Source organism: Coffea eugenioides, chromosome 1 (genome assembly GCF_003713205.1).
Source record: "Coffea eugenioides isolate CCC68of chromosome 1, Ceug_1.0, whole genome shotgun sequence".
Lineage (NCBI taxonomy): Eukaryota > Viridiplantae > Streptophyta > Magnoliopsida > Gentianales > Rubiaceae > Coffea > Coffea eugenioides.
In genome coordinates, this window is record NC_040035.1 from 36186347 (window position 1) to 36207694 (window position 21348).

General features: G+C 37.8%; 1 protein-coding gene and 1 non-coding gene across 2 annotated transcripts; one reads left to right on the plus strand and one right to left on the minus strand.

Moving 5' to 3' along the window:
* Positions 1 to 5656: 5656 nt before the first annotated feature.
* Positions 5657 to 5763, plus strand: LOC113752914. Its single transcript, XR_003464927.1, has one exon. It is a non-coding gene; the product is annotated as a small nucleolar RNA R71 (small nucleolar RNA).
* Positions 5764 to 8006: 2243 nt separating this feature from the next.
* On the minus strand, positions 8007 to 10123 carry LOC113781953 (nuclear intron maturase 1, mitochondrial-like). The gene has a single exon (XM_027327840.1). The coding sequence runs from the start codon at positions 10121 to 10123 to the stop codon at positions 8039 to 8041; it is 2085 nt and encodes a 694-aa protein (XP_027183641.1). The 3' UTR covers positions 8007 to 8038.
* Between the last annotated feature and the right edge of the window lie 11225 nt (positions 10124 to 21348).

The following is a 21348-nucleotide window of genomic DNA, read 5'->3' on the forward strand; positions in this document are numbered from 1 at the left end:
CTGTTGCTGTGCGCGCGATGGCAGAGGGAACGGCGGAGCTCGCGTGCGGAGTGGCGTGGCGCTGCAAGTGGCGGCGCGCAGACGCTGTGCGCTGACTGCTTGGTTGCTGGGCTGCGCTGGAGTGGCGCGCTCTGTACGCGCGGAGGAGGCTGAAGGCTTCTGGTCTGCGCGCGCGGTCTGTGGTCCAGACTGCGGCTGTTGCTGGTTGGATCTGGACCAGCGCAGGAAGACGTGCGCGGTCTGATTCTGGCTGCGCGCTGACGCGCGGCAGGCGAGGCAGGCGGCGGCGCGATGGGCTGCGTCGCGCGGCGTGGGCTGGCGACAGGCGGTGCGGCGGCGGACCAAGCAAGAGAAGGAAAAGAAGAAAAGAAAGAAAAGGAAGAAGAAAGAAGAAAGAAAGAAAAAAAAAAAGAAGAAAAGGAGAAGTAGGGCTACGGAATTTTTTTTTTTTTTTTTTTTTTTTTTTAACGTCACCACCTAGCGTGGGCACGCCTAACTGCCATGTAGCCCGCAGATTCTGAACGAAAATTTCCTCCGTCAGGCGTGACCATCTGGCGTGGGCACGTCTAACTACCATGTAGCCCGCAGATTCTGAACGAAAATTTCCTCCGTCAGGCGTGACCATCTGGCGTGGGCACGTCTAACTACTATGGAGTTCGCAGAACCTGAGCGAAAATTCCTTTTCCTCAGGCGTGACCACCCGGCGTGGGCACGCCTAACCACTAATCTCCTGCCACAAAACATCAAACCATCAATCGACACTAATACATAACTAAAACTTCAAAAATGCATGAAAACTGCCACAAATAGTCTTGGGTTGCCTCCCAAGTAACGCCTTTCTTTAATGTCTTTGGCTAGACATGGCCAAAACCCTCAAGCATGAGAAAGTGGATCGTGGAGGTGTTCAACCTCTACTTCTTCAACATAGAAACCCTCATAATAAGGTTTGAGACGATGGCCATTCACCACGAACTTTTTCTCCGTGTTTAAACTCTGGATCTCCACTGCACCATAATGGAACACATTAGAAACGACAAATGGACCAATCCAACGAGAACGCAACTTACCGGGAAAAAGTTTAAGCCTTGAGTGATACAAGAGGACTTTTTGCCCCACTACAAAAGTTTTCCTAGAAACCTGTTGATCATGAAAGATTTTACTCTTTTCCTTATAGATCGTGGCATTCTCATAAGCTTCATTTCTTATCTCCTCTAACTCCTGTAGTTGCAATTTCCTTTGGACCCCTGCTTCGTCAAATCCCATGTTACACTGCTTCACTGCCCAAAACGCCTTGTGTTCGAACTCCACGGGGAGATGGCAAGCCTTACCGAAAACAAGTCTATAGGGAGACATCCCAATTGGCGTCTTATACGCGGTTCTGTACGCCCATAGTGCGTCCTCTAACTTTAAACTCCAATCCTTCCTGTCCGGGCGCACCATCTTCTCCAAGATCGACTTGACTTCCCTGTTCGACACTTCGGCCTGACCGTTCGCCTGCGGGTGATACGGTGTGGATACCTTGTGCAGTACACCGTATTTTCGAAACAAGGCCGTGATAGTCTTGTTGCAGAAATGTGTCCCTCTATCACTAACCACAGCTCTTGGCATCCCAAAACGGACAAAGATATTAGACTTTAAGAACTCTGCAACCACTCTAGCATCATTAGTACGGGTGGCTTTGGCTTCCACCCATTTAGAGACATAATCCACAGCAAGTAAAATGTATAGGAAACCAAAAGATGAGGGAAAAGGACCCATAAAATCTATCCCCCAAACATCAAAAATTTCAACAAACAACATGGGGGTTTGAAGCATTTGGTCCCTGCGAAAAATATTCCCCACCCTTTGACACCTATCACAGGATTTACAGAATAAATAAGCATCTTTGAACAGGGTGGGCCAGTAAAAACCACTCTCCAACACCTTTCGAGCTGTTCGTTTGGGCCCAAAGTGCCCTCCACATGCAAACGAATGACAGAAGATTAAAATGGAGTGAAATTCACCTGCACTTACACACCTCCTGAGCACTTGATCCGAACATTGTCTCCAAAGGTACGGGTCGTCCCAAATGTAATATTTGGCATCACTTTTCAACTTGTCTCTCTTAGCCTTGGGCCACCCTGCAGGCAATTGATTAGTCACCAAGAAATTTACTATATCAGCATACCAGGGTGTAGACGAGTTAATGGCAAGTAGTTGCTCCTCTGGAAATGCCTCCCTCAATGGTAGCTCTTCCTTATGAGCAAGCAAGCGGCTCAAATGATCAGCGACTAGGTTTTCTGCCCCACTCTTATCTTTAATCTCCAGATTGAACTCTTGGAGGAGCAGGATCCATCTGATAAGCCTTGGTTTAGCATCTTTCTTCGTCATCAGATATCTCAAGGCTGCATGGTCAGAAAAAACTATTACTTTTGCACCTAGCAAGTATGGTCTAAATTTTTCTAGTGCAAAAATCACAGCAAGTAATTCTTTCTCTGTTGTAGAATAATTGAGTTGAGCTCCATTCAACGCCTTTGATGCATAATAGATTGCATGAGCCGCCCTACCAATCCGTTGCCCCAACACTGCTCCCACTGCATAATCACTCGCGTCACACATTATCTCAAATGGGAGGCTCCAGTCTGGAGGTTGGATAACAGGTGGTGATGTCAATGACTCCCTCAATCTGTCAAATGCCACCTTGCACTCCTCGGTGAAGTCATATGCTACATCTTTTTGCAACAGCTTGAACAGGGGCGCTCCAATTTTCGAGAAGTCTTTTATGAATCTCCTGTAGAACCCTGCATGACCCAAAAAAGAGCGCACCTCCCGCACACTTGCGGGGTAAGGTAAAGCGGAAATAATATCGACTTTTGCCTTGTCTACCTCTATACCTCTGGACGACACTACATGCCCTAAAACAATACCATGGTCCACCATGAAATGACATTTTTCCCAATTTAGAACCAAATTTGTCTCAATGCATCTTTTCAAAATTAAAGCTAAATTATCAAGGCATTCATCAAAACTATCTCCATACACACTAAAATCATCCATAAACACCTCAATAATTTTTTCTACATATTCAGAAAATATACTTACCATACACCGCTGAAAAGTTGCTGGGGCGTTGCAGAGGCCGAAAGGCATCCTCCGGTAGGCAAATGTACCAAAGGGGCAGGTGAAGGTAGTCTTCTCCTGATCCTCTGGTGCTATTACGATCTGAAAATAACCAGAGAAACCATCAAGAAAACAGTAATAGACACGGCCAGCTAACCTTTCTATCATCTGATCAATAAAAGGTAGAGGGAAGTGGTCCTTCTTTGTCACAGCATTCAGACGCCGATAGTCAATGCACTGACGCCATCCTGTGGGTTTCCTCACCGGGACCATCTCACCCTCTTGGTTCTCCTCAACTGTTACTCCCGCCTTTTTCGGGACTACTTGCACGGGACTCACCCAGGGACTATCTGAGATGGCGAAAATTATTCCAACTTCTAGGAGTTTAAGTATCTCCTTCTTGACCACTTCCATCATTAGTGGGTTCAATCTCCGTTGCCCTTGTCTAACTGGCTTTGCATCATCCTCAAGCCGGATTCGATGCATGCATAAGGAGGGGCTAATTCCTTTGATATCTGCTACACTCCACCCAATCGCCTCCTTATGATCTCGGAGAAGACGAATTAGTCTATCTTCTTGCCTTGGTGACAGGTGTGCCGATATGATGACTGGCAGTGTCTCATTGTCCCCGAGAAAAGCATACTTCAAATGCTTTGGGAGAGGTTTGAGCTCCAACTCAGGCGCCTGCACAATAGAAGGCAACAATTTTGCCTGAGTTTCTGGTACAAAAACAGAAGTAAGCTCATACCTTGGGGAAATTGGTGGGAGCGAATGCAGTGCTCCAACAGCGTGGTATAGCTCATCATTTATTTCTACATCAAGAGTTGCTCCCAACTCAAGATGTTTGGTCAATGCCACTGCCAGTGCATCAACCCCATCCAATTCAAATATTTCCTGTACAAGGGGCTCAACAACACTTAAAGCATAAACAGAGTTAGTCTCATCTGGGTACTTCATCGCCTCAAAAATATTAAAATTTACAATTTTCCCATCAAACTCCATCGACAAGGTACCCTCATTTACATCTATTTTAGTCCTAGCAGTGCTTAAAAATGGCCTACCTAACAGAATAGGAGACGGATTTAGTGCCCTTTCATCCCCCATGTCTAGGACATAGAAATCTGCAGGAAAAACTAACTCATTGACCTGTACCAAAACATCTTCAACTAACCCTTCCGGGTAAGCATTGGTACGGTCTGCAAGTTGGATTATAATGCCTGTGCCTTTTAACGGGCCAAGATTTAGAGATGCATAGATTGTCTTGGGCATAACATTAATTGACGCCCCCAAATCCAACATTGCTTTCCTAATTGGAGTACCTCCTATCTTGCAGGGAATGGTGAACATACCTGGGTCTCCACATTTTGGTGGGAGCTTCCTCTGGAGTATAGCTGACACGTTTTCTCCCACCGCCACTCGTTCATCTCCCCTTAGCTTCCTCTTGTGGGTGCACAGGTCCTTCAGAAATTTGGCATATTTCGGTATTTGCTTGATTGCATCCAGTAGGGGGATGTTAATCTCTACTTTTCTGAATACATCCAAAAGTTCCTTTTCCCTCTCTACTTTCCTTGTCTTTTCCAACCTGCAAGGAAAAGGGGGTAAGTTAGAGCTGATAGTGAGTGGAGAGGTGGAGGATACCTTAGGATCTTCACGAACACGTCCTTCCTCCTCAATTTCCTTTTCTATCTCCTCCTCGCTTTTGCTTTTTGAATTTTTCACTTTTGGTTCTTCCAGCTCCTTGCCACTCCTCAGCGTCATGGCACTTACATTCCTGGGATTTACCTCGGGTTGCGATGGCAGTTTCCCATAAACGTGAGATTCCAAGCGGTTGATGGCAGTTGCCAGTTGACTTATTCGAACATCTTGGTCTTTCTTGTCAGCTTTGGTGTCCTGCTGGAGCTGCTCGATTTTCGCGGCCAAGGATCTGATCTCCTGTTGAAGCTGTGTAGTAGTCGTGGCCAGGTTGGTAGTAGTCGTGGCCAGGTTCTTGACTAGGTCCTCCAAAGAGCTTCCTGTATTGGAGGATGAGGGTTGAGATTTTGGTTGCCAAGGCTGGTGGAATCCTGGTGGACGATTCGGGAATGAACCTTGTTGCCTGTTCCCGTAACTGAGATTGGGGTGGTCTCTCCAACCGGGGTTGTATGTGTTGGAATACGGGTCATATTGCCTGCGGGGCGCGGGCACGCCTCCGGCCATGTTTACCTGTTCCGCCCCGTCCTCTTGCAGAATGGGGCACGAATCCGTGCAGTGGTCCATGCTAGTACAGATTCCACACACCTTTGCTCGCGGTGTGTCTCTCATGGCCAACTGCCTGACTGCAGACGTCAACTCTGACAGTTGCTGCTGGATGGATGACGTCTCTGCCTCATTTACCCTACGGGTAGGATTGCTCTCACGGAAGCCGAACTGCTGAGAGTTTTCTGCCATGGCTTCAATAAGGTCCCATGCTTCCCTCGGTGTTTTGTTCGCCAGGGCTCCTCCACTCGCAGCGTCAATAATACCCCTGTCAGTTGACTGGAGCCCTTCATAGAAGTACTGGATCAACAGTTGTTCGCTAATCTGATGCTGTGGGCATCCCTTGCACAACTTGTTGAACCTTTCCCAATAATCGTACAATGATTCCCCGGAGTACTGCTTGATACTGCATATTTCCTTTCTCAAACTCGCAACCCGGGATGCGGGAAAAAATTTTTCCAGAAATTTCTTTTTCAACTGTGCCCACGTGGTGATACTACCTGCAGGTAGGTAGTATAGCCAATCCTTCGCTGCATCCTTGAGAGAGAAAGGGAAAGCCCTGAGTCGTATTTGCTCTTCGGTGACCGCAGGGGGTTTCATGCTAGAGCAAACCACTTCGAATTCCTTGATATGTTTGTGGGGTTCCTCACCAGAAAGGCCATGGAACGAAGGTAGGAGTTGAATCAACCCCGATTTCAACTCGAATGAGGTATTCTCAGCCAGAGTTGGGAACGTGATGCACAAGGGCTGATGAGTCAGTTCTGGGGTAGCCAGCTCCCGTAATGTCTGGGTGTTGGCCATGCTCAATTCGTCTTCTATTGACTCGTTTTCAGAAAATGAGTACCCTTCTTTTTGTCTCTTGGTCTCTTGCCTTCGCCTACGTGCTGCCTTCTCAACCTCAGGATCGTATACCAAGTCACCTGTGCGAGAAGAACGGGGCATAAACTAGCAAAAGTACCAAGAAAAAGAAAAATAAAATAAAACAAAATAAAAACTGAATTCAAAAAGAAACAAATAATTCAGACGCCAGTCCCCGGCAACGGCGCCAAAAATTGACAGGTGCCGAACCTGTGCAATAATAAATAATAAATCCTAACTACCACCTGAAACAGCTAGTAATTAATTCGAGTACTGGAGCAGGGACTCTAGGTGTGCAATGGGTTACTTGATTCACCCTGTTCCCGAAGAGTGTGCTTAATCCGATATACCTGAATTAATTATTTAACTGAACTCCCTAACTAGTAGACAGTGGTAAGTAGGGTCGTCTCCTCAGGGACTGGAGAGATATTTGTTTCTTTTCAAATCAGGATTAATGGGGGGGTTTTGGTATCAAAAGCCAACTGAACAAATTAAATGCAGAAAATAATTAATTAAAAGAAATAATTAAAAGAAACTCTAGCCAAGGGTATACTTCAGAAATGGTTCATGCACTGATCATTGATGCAAAAATAATTCCAACATCTATTAATAGATTGGTTCTAGTTGTCTCGCACGCGCTAAACAACCAACCCTTCCTTAATTTATCGATAGCTAAGGTACGACCGTTAACTATTTCTCTAACCCAAAAACAACCCTAGGTACGACCGTAGGATTTAATTTCCGGATTGCATTAATAATTAGAAAGGCCCAATCCTGACTAACAAACACGCTACGAGGGTTCATTCAAGCCAGATCAAATATTCCCCTGACACAAATCCAATTGTGCCAGTTGCTACTGGGATAGAGGTAACGAACGATTACGGATTCAATTACCCCTATATAGCAAAATAGCCTATATAAACAATTAATTATTGCGCACTAATCAATCATGCATAAGGCTATAACAATTAGAAACAGGAAATATGTAAATACCAATAAATGAGAAAAATAATAAAGAATGATCTAGATCTCACAGTAATCGATGAACCAATTCGTCAGTTGCCCCCTTGACTAGAATTAGAGAATTAGCCCTCCATTAATGGAGGACCAAGCGCGCGTGGAGAATTGGGATACGTCGCTGTATCGGACCCCTTCTTTTGGTCAAGAGCAGAAGACCAGAGCAAGAGATTTTGATTTCTTGCACTTGTCTCCGAAAACCCAAGCGTATGAAAGGCAGAGTGTTCAATGTAGTTGTCGTCAGCAAAAGTGAAAAACCAAAGCTTAGAAAAGTCAACAACGGCGGCTATTCTTTTTCTTCTCCCAATTGCTACCAAAACATCCGAGAGAAAAGTTTCTCACTTTTTTCCTTTTCAATTTGTCAAGTCAAAACATCAAGAGTTGGTTTCTCACAAGTCAACAATAATGGCTTCTGTCCGTTGCCTTTCTACCCCTCAGGCTGCGGCGCACCGTCTCCTCTTCAAAACAGAGAAAAACGAAGACTTCCCTCTAACCTAAGCCGCGCCAGAGATAAGTTACAAATTGTTACTTCTCAAAATTGCAGCAAGACTCCCTAGAAATATATATTAAAATAAAATCTATTACAATTAGATTTTTTTCCGCTTCTCAAACGGGCCCCACTCCGATGAATCTTCTAAAAGTTGAATTTAAGCGCTTTGCAGCAACCATTCCTGCAATTAGCACCAAAACAAAATATCAATAGAATCCACCCAATTAACGAAAATATTTAGTCAATTAATTATGCAATAATGCCCAAAATACCCACTAAAATGCAACCTATCACAGCATCACTAAAATTCTATTTTCAGCGATCAAATTGCTTTCTTATTCACCTTCTAACTGTTGGAGAAGCATCATGCACCTCTGTCGCACCATTAAGGCAGTAGTTTTGGATACCAAGTGTCTTGCAACTCCACACAATCTCAGACATGTCATCTTGGGGTGATGATAGAACTTGTTGCTTGAGTGATTTTTGCAGTTCATAAAAGAACTTCGGATCTTGTAAGTTGATATATTCATGCAACACTTTCTCATGGTCTGGGATCCAATTCCTAGGGAATGGACTGTAATCACATGAAGGAATCAAAGACATGCGAGAAAATTGTACACCATCAATAGCATCAACAAGCCCCATCCTCAAAAGATCTGAATACTCAGGTGCAGAGTTATTACTACTCTCCCTCAAAGGACGACTAAGATCACGTGTAGCAATCTTGTAGACTTTGGCACGAGATTTCAATCTATACCTGGCAGCATAAAGTTTAGCAAGAGAACTTCGAATGACATAAGCACAAAACCCAACAATTTTCTTTCTGTTATCTGCATATCTATACCAGTCTGCCATGGTCTCAAGGAACTTGTTCATTTGAGAATTAGTATGAGCTTGTCCCGAATAAAGCATTGGGGTGCAAGGGAGTGGCTCTGGGTCCCTATCACCTTTCACAAACTCGAGCCTTCTAAATTGACGAATGCACTGCTGCAAACTAGCTGTGACTGAAAGCAGAGTTCCTACACCTTTCTCACTGACTATCTTTCCACCTGTCCCAGTGTAACGAAGAGTAGGATATATGATCCTACGACACAGTGTGTGATCCAAAAAATCAATTCCCCTAGTAATATGCTCAATCTCAAATTTGGAATTGTCTAGCCTTATGCCAAAATTGTTTTCACAAAACTCAATTATATCCTTCCTAATTCCCACTGCTTCCTCTCTAGTTCCCCGAATCCCAATTAGAAAATGACCCCCAAATCTAACGTAATCCATCTTCCTCGTCTTCTCCTTCCCACCAGATGGAACGAACTCCGGCCAAGAAGGGTTATGAGAGCCATCTTCTATCGAGTACTTCCATATGGAATCTTGTTCACAGGGCTTAAAGAACTCAATTATCTTCTCTTCCATCATTTGATCAAGCTCATTCAGACACACATTAGCCAGCAAAGGACTAAGTATCCCGCAATATCCATAGTTCGGCACCTTTGCAGCCTCCTCAGGTGCAAAATTGAAAAACGTTCTCAACCAATACGGGTCTGGCTTTGGCTCATTCTCACTCAAGATTCTCTTCTTTGTCCGCCCTTTTTTCCTCTTGCTCTTCTTCATTTTCCCTTCACATTCAACATCAGTTAAACAGTTATTTACAGCGCCTTTTAACCCAGATTTTATCAAGTTCAGAACTTTCTTATCTTTGACAGCATTTTCAATGCATCGCATTACCACATTCACATCAACCTCATCAAGAATTGGACTTAAATCGCCCCTCAAAAACCACAAGTATCCTGCAAAGTTACTCCTAAGAGTCCTAATAACCGTATGCACATTCCTCCCAGGCCTAAAAGCATGTGATTTGGATGAAAACCGTGGATCAAAAACGGGTTCCAGAATCATGAAGAGTACCTCCTGCACAACACGATCTTGAAACGGTGGATTCTTGGACGTCAAAATTGGGTTCAGTTGGCGTCTCGAGAGTAAGTTGGTGAGGGGTTTTTCATTGGGGCCACGAATAAACTGATGCGTCTTGCAGTGCCATGAAAACTTGTTACGAACCACGGCGTTTCTCAGTGACAACACGTCGCACAGAACATCCGAGTGAAGAGCATTACGAGGTGGGAATGTGCCGCTTACGTGGGCGCAAGTTCTCTGGTAAGCGAGGACCCAGAGATCGAATTTTGAGAGGAAACCAGTGAGGTTGGTGAAGGGCTTTGGTTGTTGCCGTTGGGAGAACGTTTTGACCCAGAGGTCCGCGAGGATTTGAATCGGTTCTTCTTTTAGGAGGGAGTATGGATCTTGTTGTCGCCGTAGAGAAGAAGGCTGCTGCTGCTGGGACACCTGAGGCTGAGGATTGAGGTAAGAGAGCGAGCGGATAAGGGGGATTATGTGTTTGTAGGTGAGGTGTTTGAGTTTTGTTCTCAGTAACATTTCTTGAATCGCAGAGAAAAGGGACCGTGGACAGAAAGAGAAAGCTTTAGCAGAGAGGATATGGTGAATACGCATGAAAATACTAAGGCTGCGTTTGTTCTATAAAATTAGAATTGAATTGGAATAGGAATTCTGTAGAACTGGAATTTCAAATAATTGATATTTTTTTTGTTTGGGAAAGGCATAGAATTGATACGTAATTCATTTGAAATCCCAAATTCTTTGTTTGAATAATTAAGAAATTACCTAAAATTTGAATTCACATAGAATTAAAATTGTACACCGTAACACAAATACTCTATAAAAATGTTTGGGAAAATGATCGGTTTCATCCTTCACATTTCACAAAAATATTCTTTTCGTCCCTCACTTTTAAAACGAAGCAATTTCGTCATTGACATTTAAAAACTGAAGTTCTTACATCCCTGAACCCAAATTTCAATCTGAATCAAACCACCAATCAACCTGATTAGAAATTTTAGGGGTGTAATTGGTAGATCACTTGGTTAATTCAACATGATATTCATGTTGAATTTAATGAACCCAAAAATAAAAAATAAAAAATTATAACATAAAAAAGAAAGATTAATCTTTCCTACATTATCATTGTATACACTGACGGTTTTATATATCGCCATATCATTTCAATTTAAATTTAAACACCAAATTTTATATTTATGATACACATCTGGATTCGCAAGCGGATATACTAACGGTGTATGAAAAGATTTACCCAAAAAAAACTCTACTATTCCAATACAAAGAATGACCTTTTATGTTATAATTTATAGTTTTTTGGATTAATAAATGTCATGTGAATATGATGAAATTGACCGAGTGATCTATCAATTCTATTTTCGAAATTTATTACTGGGTTATTGAATGGTTTGATTCAGATTGAAAATTAGGTTCAGGGATATAATAGCTTTAATTTTTAAATGTCAGGGACGAATTTGCTTCATTTTAAAAGTGAGGGACGAAAAGAATATTTTTGCGAAATGTGAAGGATGAAACATGTCATTTTCCCTTTTTGGTGTTTTTAAAATTAGCTAGATATCTCTGAAGTGTTAGTATCTTATTCATAAATAGTAATCATCCTTTAAATACTAATAGCCTTGATGTTATTTACAAAGCAAGAATTTTGAGTTTTCCAAAGCTACAAGTCTAACATTTAATGTAGGGAAATTAAAGAAATAAAGAAATAAATAAGTAATAGAAGTGTCGTTTGTAATTTTGTTCTAGGGTTAATTACATTTATTTTGCTTGAGATTTAGCCAAATAACCAAACAAACTCTCAATTTTAGCAAAACTACAAAAAGACCTTTCGCTTGAGAAATTTATTACACATGCACCCCTACTGCTAATCCAACAACGTTGATTGTTTGAGTTTCGGTAAAGTCAATAGAAAATTCTATTGCAATTCCTAAAGTACTCATTAATTATTACACCTAAATACCATCTTCTTCTTCCCCATCTCCATGATATAACTGACAACCAAGGAAAAGGTTTCACGATCAATTTTTGACTGCAATTTTGACAATTTAACATCAAACTTGACTTTTCACGACAATATATTTCCATCCTAAAAGTATTAAACAAGGAAAATAGAAAAATTGAGGGACACCCCAAATGCAGGATGATATTTTTGTTTAAGAACATGATGCAAGGTAATATTTTTGTTTATGAAAATGTTAGAAAGACCTATAATACAATTCAAAAAGTCACTAAAGTCATTGTTTCAGGACTTTGGCACAAATTGAGAACCTAAGGCATGGAATCAATGAGCTTAAGAAGAGCTGGAAAGAATTCAAAGAGAAATTAGGTACATTGATTTCAGTGTTTACTTTGTCTACATCGTTGTTACTAAATTGTCTAGTTACGTTGAAAACGAATGAGGTGCTCAACAACAAAAACAAAAAGGCTTATCCATTTACATCCTAATTAATTCTGTTTTCCATTTCTATTTTGTTGTTAGGGATTTAGGAATTCTATTGTTTTTCTTTTACTCACTTTCCCTATTTTACCTATTTTCTACTTTCTAGTATTGGGGTTTATGGGACTAACACAAAGATAGCAGATGTTAAATTGCTAAGTTTTGAGCTTGAAAAAAAGTTGCTGCTAAATAGAGTTGTGGGCTAAAGAAGCATTGTTGTAGCTTTGTAAATGAGTCAGAAAGTCGAAGTCACGGGCTACGCCTACGGCACTAGCGATCAGTCAAGATTTAAACTAAAGTAGTGAGCGAAGAAAGAAAGTATTGGAAGCAAAGAAAAGCTTTGTATTACACTTATGAATACTTCAATGTTCCCAAAGTTGGGTTACAAATGAAGGAGTTTTGCCTATTTATAAGCAAGCAAAGAAAACTATACAATTCTTTAGAGAATTCTACACAATGTGTGTCTACACTTAATCTCTAGAAGTATGTACACAAAACCACTCTTATCTACAAGGCTCTAGGCCATTTCCACAAATCTCTTGAACAACCTAGAACATTCCAGAAGTTTCTAGCACTTGCTACATTTTCTAGCAACATTTGGTGTAGCCTCTATGCCTTTGGTAAGCCTCCGTAGCTTGGTACTTAGTTAAGGGAATGAGGTGTGAGTCTCCTAATGGTCCTGATTTTTATGCCAGGACACTGTGTATGGTGGTGCCTGATATATTTAATGCTAATATTTTTGAGTGCATATTTAATGCGTTTGATAAAATTGAAGTCTGAAAACTGAATTTTGAAGTCTGAATCTATTAAATTATTGAATTGTTAAGTATTAATTCTAATACATTTGGGCGCATATCACATTTAATGATAAGTAAATAGCTTATCAGTTAATTTTGGAAGCAAATTTTGCCTAGAAAATTCATTGCCACTTAATTAATTTAGATGTTTAATTTTTGGTTATCAAATGGTCTGAATATATTAAGATCTAATTCTATTAAGTTTAAGTGTTGAATTACGTTATCAAACAGGACTTAAGTAATGATGATAACCAAATGACACACCTCTTATATGCTTTTGAAATATCCAAGATTGAGAGATGAATTGTACTAAAATTTCTAGTTCATGATAAATTGCACAAAAGAACATTTAGCGTATGAAATTAGCAGTGCGTTTGATAAAATTGAAATTTGAAAACTGAATTCTGAAATCTATAATATGAAATTGTAATTCATTAAGTTACTGAATCTCTAAATACTAAATCTGATACATTTGAATGTATATCACATTAAGTAATAAGTGAATAGTTTATCATTTATTTTTTTTGGCAAGTTTTACCTAAGAAATTTAGTACCACTTAATTAATTCAAATGTTTTATTTTATTGTTATCAAATACGTTTAAATATATTACGATCTAAATCCATTAAATTTTAGTGTTGAATTGGGTTATTAAATAGAATCTAAGTGAATACGAGTCCAACTAATACAAATTTTGCACAATTAAAAGAACCTCACTAGCATTCTATGCACAAAATGCTGCCATACTTTTGATCCCTTGTTCACAAGCACACAATTTCATAAGACTGGAATAAACATGTTTGAATTCTGGTGTTCCACACAAAACACATGCATACATACATAAATAAAGTAACGCAATAAAGCCTATGATCCTCTCGTAGTGGTTCTTTGACCTACTAATGCTGCCGAATGCCATAGGATGGTAATAATTACATTAGAAAAATTAAAGAGTGGTTTCTTAGGACAATTATATAAGTACAATTAATAGTTCAGATGAAACAAAGTTGACAAAACTCATATTTGGGCCATCAACTTTAGAAGTAAAATTTTAAAAAAAAAAAATTAGATGACTCAAATCACCTGTGTTAACATGATGCAAAGCTGGGTCATGAATTGTAACTTTTGATTGCTTGACAATTACAAAGGCTTTTGATCTAGAAAGATGTGAGCGATTGGATTAATTATTAATAAGCAGCACAAATTAAGAACCAAACATTTCGTATTTTAAATTATGGACAAATCCAAGCCCTCAAACATGAATTTTGGACTACTTACATTTTATCTAAGCATTTTTTTGTTATCAATAGAGAATGTAAATTATTCATATTACTCAATCATTTTATATTGGTTATTTAATTTTTAGTTAAAATTCATTTGATTGAAATAGTTTTGTTTTATATTTTGTTTTTTTCATTTTTTCATATTGGTAAAAAGTGCATAATTGTTAAATTTGCTCATGATATTTGTATGAAAATATACAAATGAATAAGGGCTCTTTTCTTCTTTCATGTTTCTCTTTTTTCCAAAAAGTATCTATTTTTTTATATTGATTTTTTTTTACAATCTCAAATAATGATTAATGAGAAACTTTTCATGCTTCGATTACAAAATTTTGATACTTATAATATTTGGAGATGGAGACCAACGTTAGGTAAGTAGTTTTTAATGAGCAATTTTTAATTATAATTACCAATACTATTGAAATGTAATCAATTGGAGTATTTTATTTCTTTTAATTAGTGGCACATTGAAATGTAATAATTCTAATTAAAAGACACGAGGGTAAATTAGGGATAGCAAAAACTAAGATAAAAAAAGTACTTTACTAAGATTCATGTTTTTTATATAGTAATGATGATTAGGTCAAAGCCTAAACTGGTGTTAGGAAACCTTGTACCTGGATTGGAGATAATTTGGAATAATTATTATAACACTTTTTATGATATAATGTATAGAAAATAAAAATATAATTGAGAAGATAAAAAATTAATTGAAAAATATATTTTCGATGCAAACCAAGTGACGTTTGAAAAAAAAAAATTGCTACGCTTATTTTTGTGGTTAATGGCCATTTCAGGCCTAACATATTCGAGTAATCACTCCCACCATTATGCAATGAAGGATTTTGTGGTCCAAAATACAATTTGCACATTCAACTTATGGCTTGAAAATGCAAGCTTTTATGCCCCGTGTTTTTAACAGCTAAATACAGCCTGACATCCAAATCTCCACAAGTCAAGTTATAATAAAACTGCAAGTCTGCAAATGGGTAACTTTTCCTCCCGCTCACCTTCACCTTTGCTTCCCACCAACCGATGGAGTGATCCAGACATGTATACCTCATCATCTCATCACACCGTATAATGTTCATTAACAATGCTCATGAATGGATATCTTTTGTTACTTAAGCGATAAAATGAACTCAAGAACTAACACTACACAATGCCTCCATTCATTAGCTTGTACGTAAGATATTATACTAATACAACTCAAACTGGTGCGCTGAAACTTGCATGTATACATTGGAAAGTTTTTGGACAAAATTTTGCTTTTGTTTTATTTATTTCATCTGTTCCATCTCATGACTGTTGGACAAATTCTACTTTTAAGGTTTTCAACTCAATTCTCATGACTGTTGCTTAGGCTTCCTTGCAATGGACTTGATATTTTGTCCGCGGCTAAATGGAAAAGAAGCTTCCTCACAAAAATGGAACTATATGCCATTAAAAATTAATGGAACTATAAAGTTTCTGAACAATAAGAAATTTTTTTTTCATATAATACGTTATCACCACTTAATCGACCATGTTTTCCAACCATGAACAGAAAAGATAAGCGTAACATTGATTTTTTTTTATAATTATTTAGATGAGAGGGTTGAGATTCAAGAAATAGAAAGAGGAAAGAAGAATTAGAAGTCAGGATCTCTAATTTCTATGCGCCTCAATCTTAACCAATAAAGAACATAATTAATACTACACTTATTTCTATTACCATTGAGTGATGGTACCTATTCATGTTGATCAATAAATATTATGCATAATTCTTATGATTCTTGAGTAAATTTCAATACGTTGGTTTGCTAACTACTTCGAAGATTAAGTTTTCAAGTTTGGTTAGGAGAAAATTAAAACCTAAAAATGTTTGAACCAATCTAACTCTATATTCTATTTCTCTTCATTTCCACTTTTCACCACTTTGAACAAATCCAAGCAAAAGTTAATAGAGTTTGATAGATTCAAATCAAAGTTCCATATATGTTCTGAGTAACATATTTTCCAACATTAAACTAAAGTCACAAGGATATAAACCAAAATTATATTCTAGTTGCGTTATGCATTTACAATTCTATGTTACTTCAAATTTGTTAATTCTTCGTTTTCATGACTTGAAAAGGATTAGAGCGGTTTCCTTAAATGAAAAACATCAAAGAAAATATATAGAACGCTTCCATAAGGTTGGACATGCACGAAACTTTGTCCACCTTCCAAAAGCAAAAATTGGAAGTTCTTGAAACCCAATTTTCAATCAAAAGGTCATTATAAATAGGAGGCCATGTTTGTCTTTGTCCACCCTAGAAATTCTAAAATCTCAAACAAGTTGCAGTTACTTCACATCTTGGGATCAAGCCATTTAGCGAGGTAATTATTTTGCATACATCTTAATTCTTCTTGTTTCTTGTATTGTTTTCTACTTGCCATGCATGTGTGCATGCATGCATGATCTCGTTCAAGGTGCTAAACTGTGTAGACATATGTTGTGATGTACATTTTTTATATAATTAACGCACGAAATTAATTTGGATTCTGATGCATTATTGAGTTATTTTGTTATTTTTGCATGGTTTGATGATTGATTATCAGAGTTAGCAATTCTTGATTGTAATCAATAGGGAATGTCAAGGGAATCTTGACAGTTATTTTGTTGATGTTGATGTCGATGTTAGTTATTTGCGTTATTGCTGGTGGCTAGTTAGTCAGTTTTTTGCCCTAAAGCAAATAAAAATGAGGAAAAAAACAAGAGAGATCAGCTAGCTTCTTCCTCTCTCTCTAATTTCAGTGATTCTTGTTCTTCCAAGAACATTCTTCAGTGTCTTGTTCTCTTGGAATTGGATTTGGGATTTCTACTGCCTTTAGCATCACACATATTCTCTTTTCAGCGGGCGTTTGTCCTGACTTTTCAGTGGTTAAGTTGTAGTTATAAATGGAAGACCATCAAGGTACCACTCTGCAAGAAGAGCAGCAAGGTCAATGTCAAGAACAGCAACAAGGTGGCAATGTGGGAGCAGAAAGCCAAAAATTCAAACGTACGTAGTTACCGCCTACTGAAGAGCACCCCGAGCATGAGGTGACATTGACTGAGAGCAAAAAGGAGTATTATAGAAAAAGGTTGGAAGCCATCAACGCAAAGTATGATGGATACGGTGATCAGAATACCAAAGATTTGGCTGTAGATTTTGCCAACTCAGTCCTTAAAGTACTTGGGTAGAAGACTCGCCTAGGTTAGAATAATTTGGATATTGATCTATTTCTCTTTTTTTTTTCTTTTTTGGGGACTTTGTAACTAGTATTTACATACTCTATTTTACTATTCAATTGTTGATTATAGGAATTTAGTGATAAAAGAAATCACCTTTCGACCTTGTAGGCAAGGCAAGTAAGTAACATGATCAATCTACAAATCGACTCACTTTCCATGTAGAGAACCTCATTACTTTAGCACTCAGATTTATTTTCATGGTTTCTACAGGTGTTATCCAGATCCAACAATCTTGACTTCATTGCGAGGTAGGACAAGGAGTTCTAGACGATGTAGGTAAGATTTGTGATAAATATATAACTCAATTCAAACAAAAAACACAATTCATTAAGTTCGGGGTGTTGATGAAATGTTATACTGCATTTTTCCAAACTATATTTGCATTTCTTTAAATTTGGTCAATTTTATTGTACAGGGTACCAGTATCTAGGAAAGAGAGCAATGAAAATGACAAAGAGAATAGTGCTCATGAGGGGGAGAATAATGCTACAGTTGGAAGTCCAACATGGTAAGATAATTAATTAGTTGTTGACATCAACTCAGCACTATATATATTTATGTTAAGCTCTCTCTTCAAACTATTCTACCACATTGTTTTGTAGGGCAAATGAGACTATGAGGACAGCATGGATGAGGGATTCGAGCATACTATTAGCAGCACAATTCCTGAGAGCTCTCATAATATGGAGATGATGGAGCCACAACAGTCACAATTTGAGGGTTTTGAGCCTACAGGAGGCTTCACGAGTCAAGAGAGCACTCATCAACATGAACAAGTTGAAGGTTTTGAGCCTGCAGGAGGCACAATAGGTCTGGGGAGCTCTTATCGACAGGCATAGGTTGAGGGTTTGAAACCTACAGGAGGCACCATGGGTTCAGAAAGCTCTCATGATAGGGAGGTAGAGTCATCAATTGAGGGATTCCAACCTATAGGAGGTAGTAGCTCTGGTGATGTGGAGGGGCAAACATAATACATCTGCATGGTCTAGAGTCCTCTGCATTGTGGATCGATAGCCAAATTCGAGAACACTTGCAGTTTCCTATAGTCCTTTTTTCTTCGATTTTTAGTTGCCTAAGTACTAGGACTAGTCCTCCCTCTGTCCCTCTATTTATATTACCTAACTGAAAATTGATAGTAGAAAACAAGGGCTATTTTCTCTTTACAGGGCAACTAAACTCATTTGTTCTTTTGTTAATTTGAGATCCTTTAGTGTTGGTGCACAAAAAAGTACTTAGGATTTTGAGTTTCTCAATATAAGAATATATGGATATGTTTCGAAAGCATACCAAGCCACCAAATATAAATGATAAGTCTTGCTATGCAAGTCGTAGTTTTTTTTCCTTAGGTAATAAGCTTTCTTTTCTTTAGGTAATAAGTTCTCTTATAATAGTCATAATTATATGTCATGTGGCAATATTGGTGGCCAAAAATTGTTCCTAAAGTTCCTAAAATGGAATATTTACTAAAGATTGATTGGTGGTGAAGTTACTAAAATAAGATAATTACTAAAAATCAAATGCTCTAACAAATGTACGTGTGCAAATTTTTAAGAATTGTCAAAAACTAAACCCTAGCTAGGTGGCAACCAATTAAAGCTATAATATGCTTTCTTATGTCTATTGTATGAAATATTGTAAAGTGATATAATTACTAAATAATAATTCTAGATAAGTATATATAAAGTATAACTTTCAAACATTAACTGATTATGTGTATGGCTTGCAATAAACATGATACCATTTCTTGTGTCTACTATATAAAATATTGTGAAGTGTTATAATTACTAAAATAGTAATTAAGATAAGAACATATTATATATATAGTATAAGTTTCAAACACTACTTTAACAATGAAAACTTTATATGAAATTCATTCATCATAATATTATGCATTTCAAATTGAGTATGCATTTAGCACTGGTTGCTACAATGATAAAGCCATTGTGCCTAATTTTGGCATAAACATTTGTCTGTCACTTTTTGTACCACTAAATTTAGCCCACAATGGATCATCCGTCTTACTCTCTGTCTCACTTTCTATCTCATTCTCTTTCAAACTAACAAGTGTCCATACTAACCTAACTCATCCTAATCCTTCTAAACCTTTCAAACCTCAGTTAGTTCACTGATGAAAGCAAACTAACTATAGTCAGTTAGTTTAATGATAAGAGCAATTATTTTAACAATAAAAGCAAACTATAGTTAACGACGATGTTCATATTAAGAGATAAATAAAAAAAATTCTCACTGACACTTGTTACCTTTTGTTACCTTGTTTCCTTATTATTTGATTTGATTAATGTAGTGGTTAGAGAGTTCTTAAATTATTAGTAGCGTTTCAAAGTTCAAATAGTCAAACAAAACCCTGGTCTCCCTTTTGGTCTTTAGCCTCTCATAGTTGTCACCAAACTCACCGTATGTCTTCTGCTTAATTGAAGACTCCCATTATATGCAGAGCATAGGTCATCTCCATCTCCCATTATATATAGCATATGTCAGTTCTTGTTGGAGACTCCCATTAAGGATTAGAACCTATTTCCTAATTCTCGAGGTCGCCAAAAGAATGTATAAATAAGAATTGTATCATCACTAAACTCATCTTACTAATCAAATCAAATGTACTAAATGTACCATATCTGATTGGCAAGGCAAGGGTGTATGGCAAGCTATCAGATCAAAACTCAATAATATAATACATAATGATAATATAATACATAATGAGATGAATTATCAAAAATTTAACGATTGATTTTGTTGGCTTATTATATGGAATAAGGAGGTCTAAACAATTGACCATTGATTCCACTGGCTTATTATCTGGAATCTGGAGGTCCAAACAAATATTAACACATTTTAACATGAGCTCGACAATCATTAAAAAATGAAAAAAAAGAGAGGGGAAATATGCAAATTTGTCTATGCCAATTTGCCTTCTTCATTCTATCTTTGGAAGAAAAATTAATCACAATATTTGGACATTAATATACAACTAGAAAAATCCAAAATAGTGTGTTTTTAAAAATAAAACCATTTGAAAACATTTTTTAGGATAATCAAATAGTGTTTTATGTGATATGATGTGCATAAAGGTGGTTGAATTCAAAATAAGAAGAAGACCAAAACACGTTGATGATGCAACAAAACAAAAAATCTACACGAAATGGAGAATTCAAACAATTATTGAAAAAAAAGAAGGAGACGGAGAAGAAATTTTGCCTCCTAAATCCTAATAGACTAGCCTTAGGTGGACTTAGGACCCTATCTCTCCATTGCATGGGAGAGGGGAAATTTGGTGGAGAAGTGAAGAAGAAGTTGGTATGATTGGAGTAAATTAGGGCTAAGTATTGCACCGGGGAAATTTGAGAGCAATAAGAGTGAAATAGGACCCTATCCTGCATTTGGTGGAGAAGCGAAGAAGAGGTCGGGTGGTTAGAGTAACTTAGGGTTAAAGAATTATGCTGGCGAAGTTTGAGAAAATTAGAAATGGCAGGTAAATAACTTTTCTGTAAGTTTTGAACCTTTGGTTGTCTAGAAATTAATGAGATTCATCACATACTTTTCTTCTAGAAATCGAGCAAGATGAGTCACGGGTAAATTTTGAATTTTTTTTACAATTTTTTATTTTTAAAATATTTTCTCTAACCTAAACTTCTATATAAATTTAAACATCTTAAACTTATAATTGAAATTAAAAAATGCTTGTAGTTAAAAATTTTATTTGTATTTTATCCAATTAATAAATTATTAATACGTTAGATTTATATTCCATTAGTATTTTTTTTATTACACTTTATGCTCTTTTTCTGCCTGTACATTTGTAAAATGGCTTATGCACACAAATTACACCCACACATTACATATGTCTACATATATAATAAATATATTTATGTCTTTATATATAAATTTATTATTAAAAATGTGATTAAATTTGAGGTAAACAACTCTTCCAATATGCAA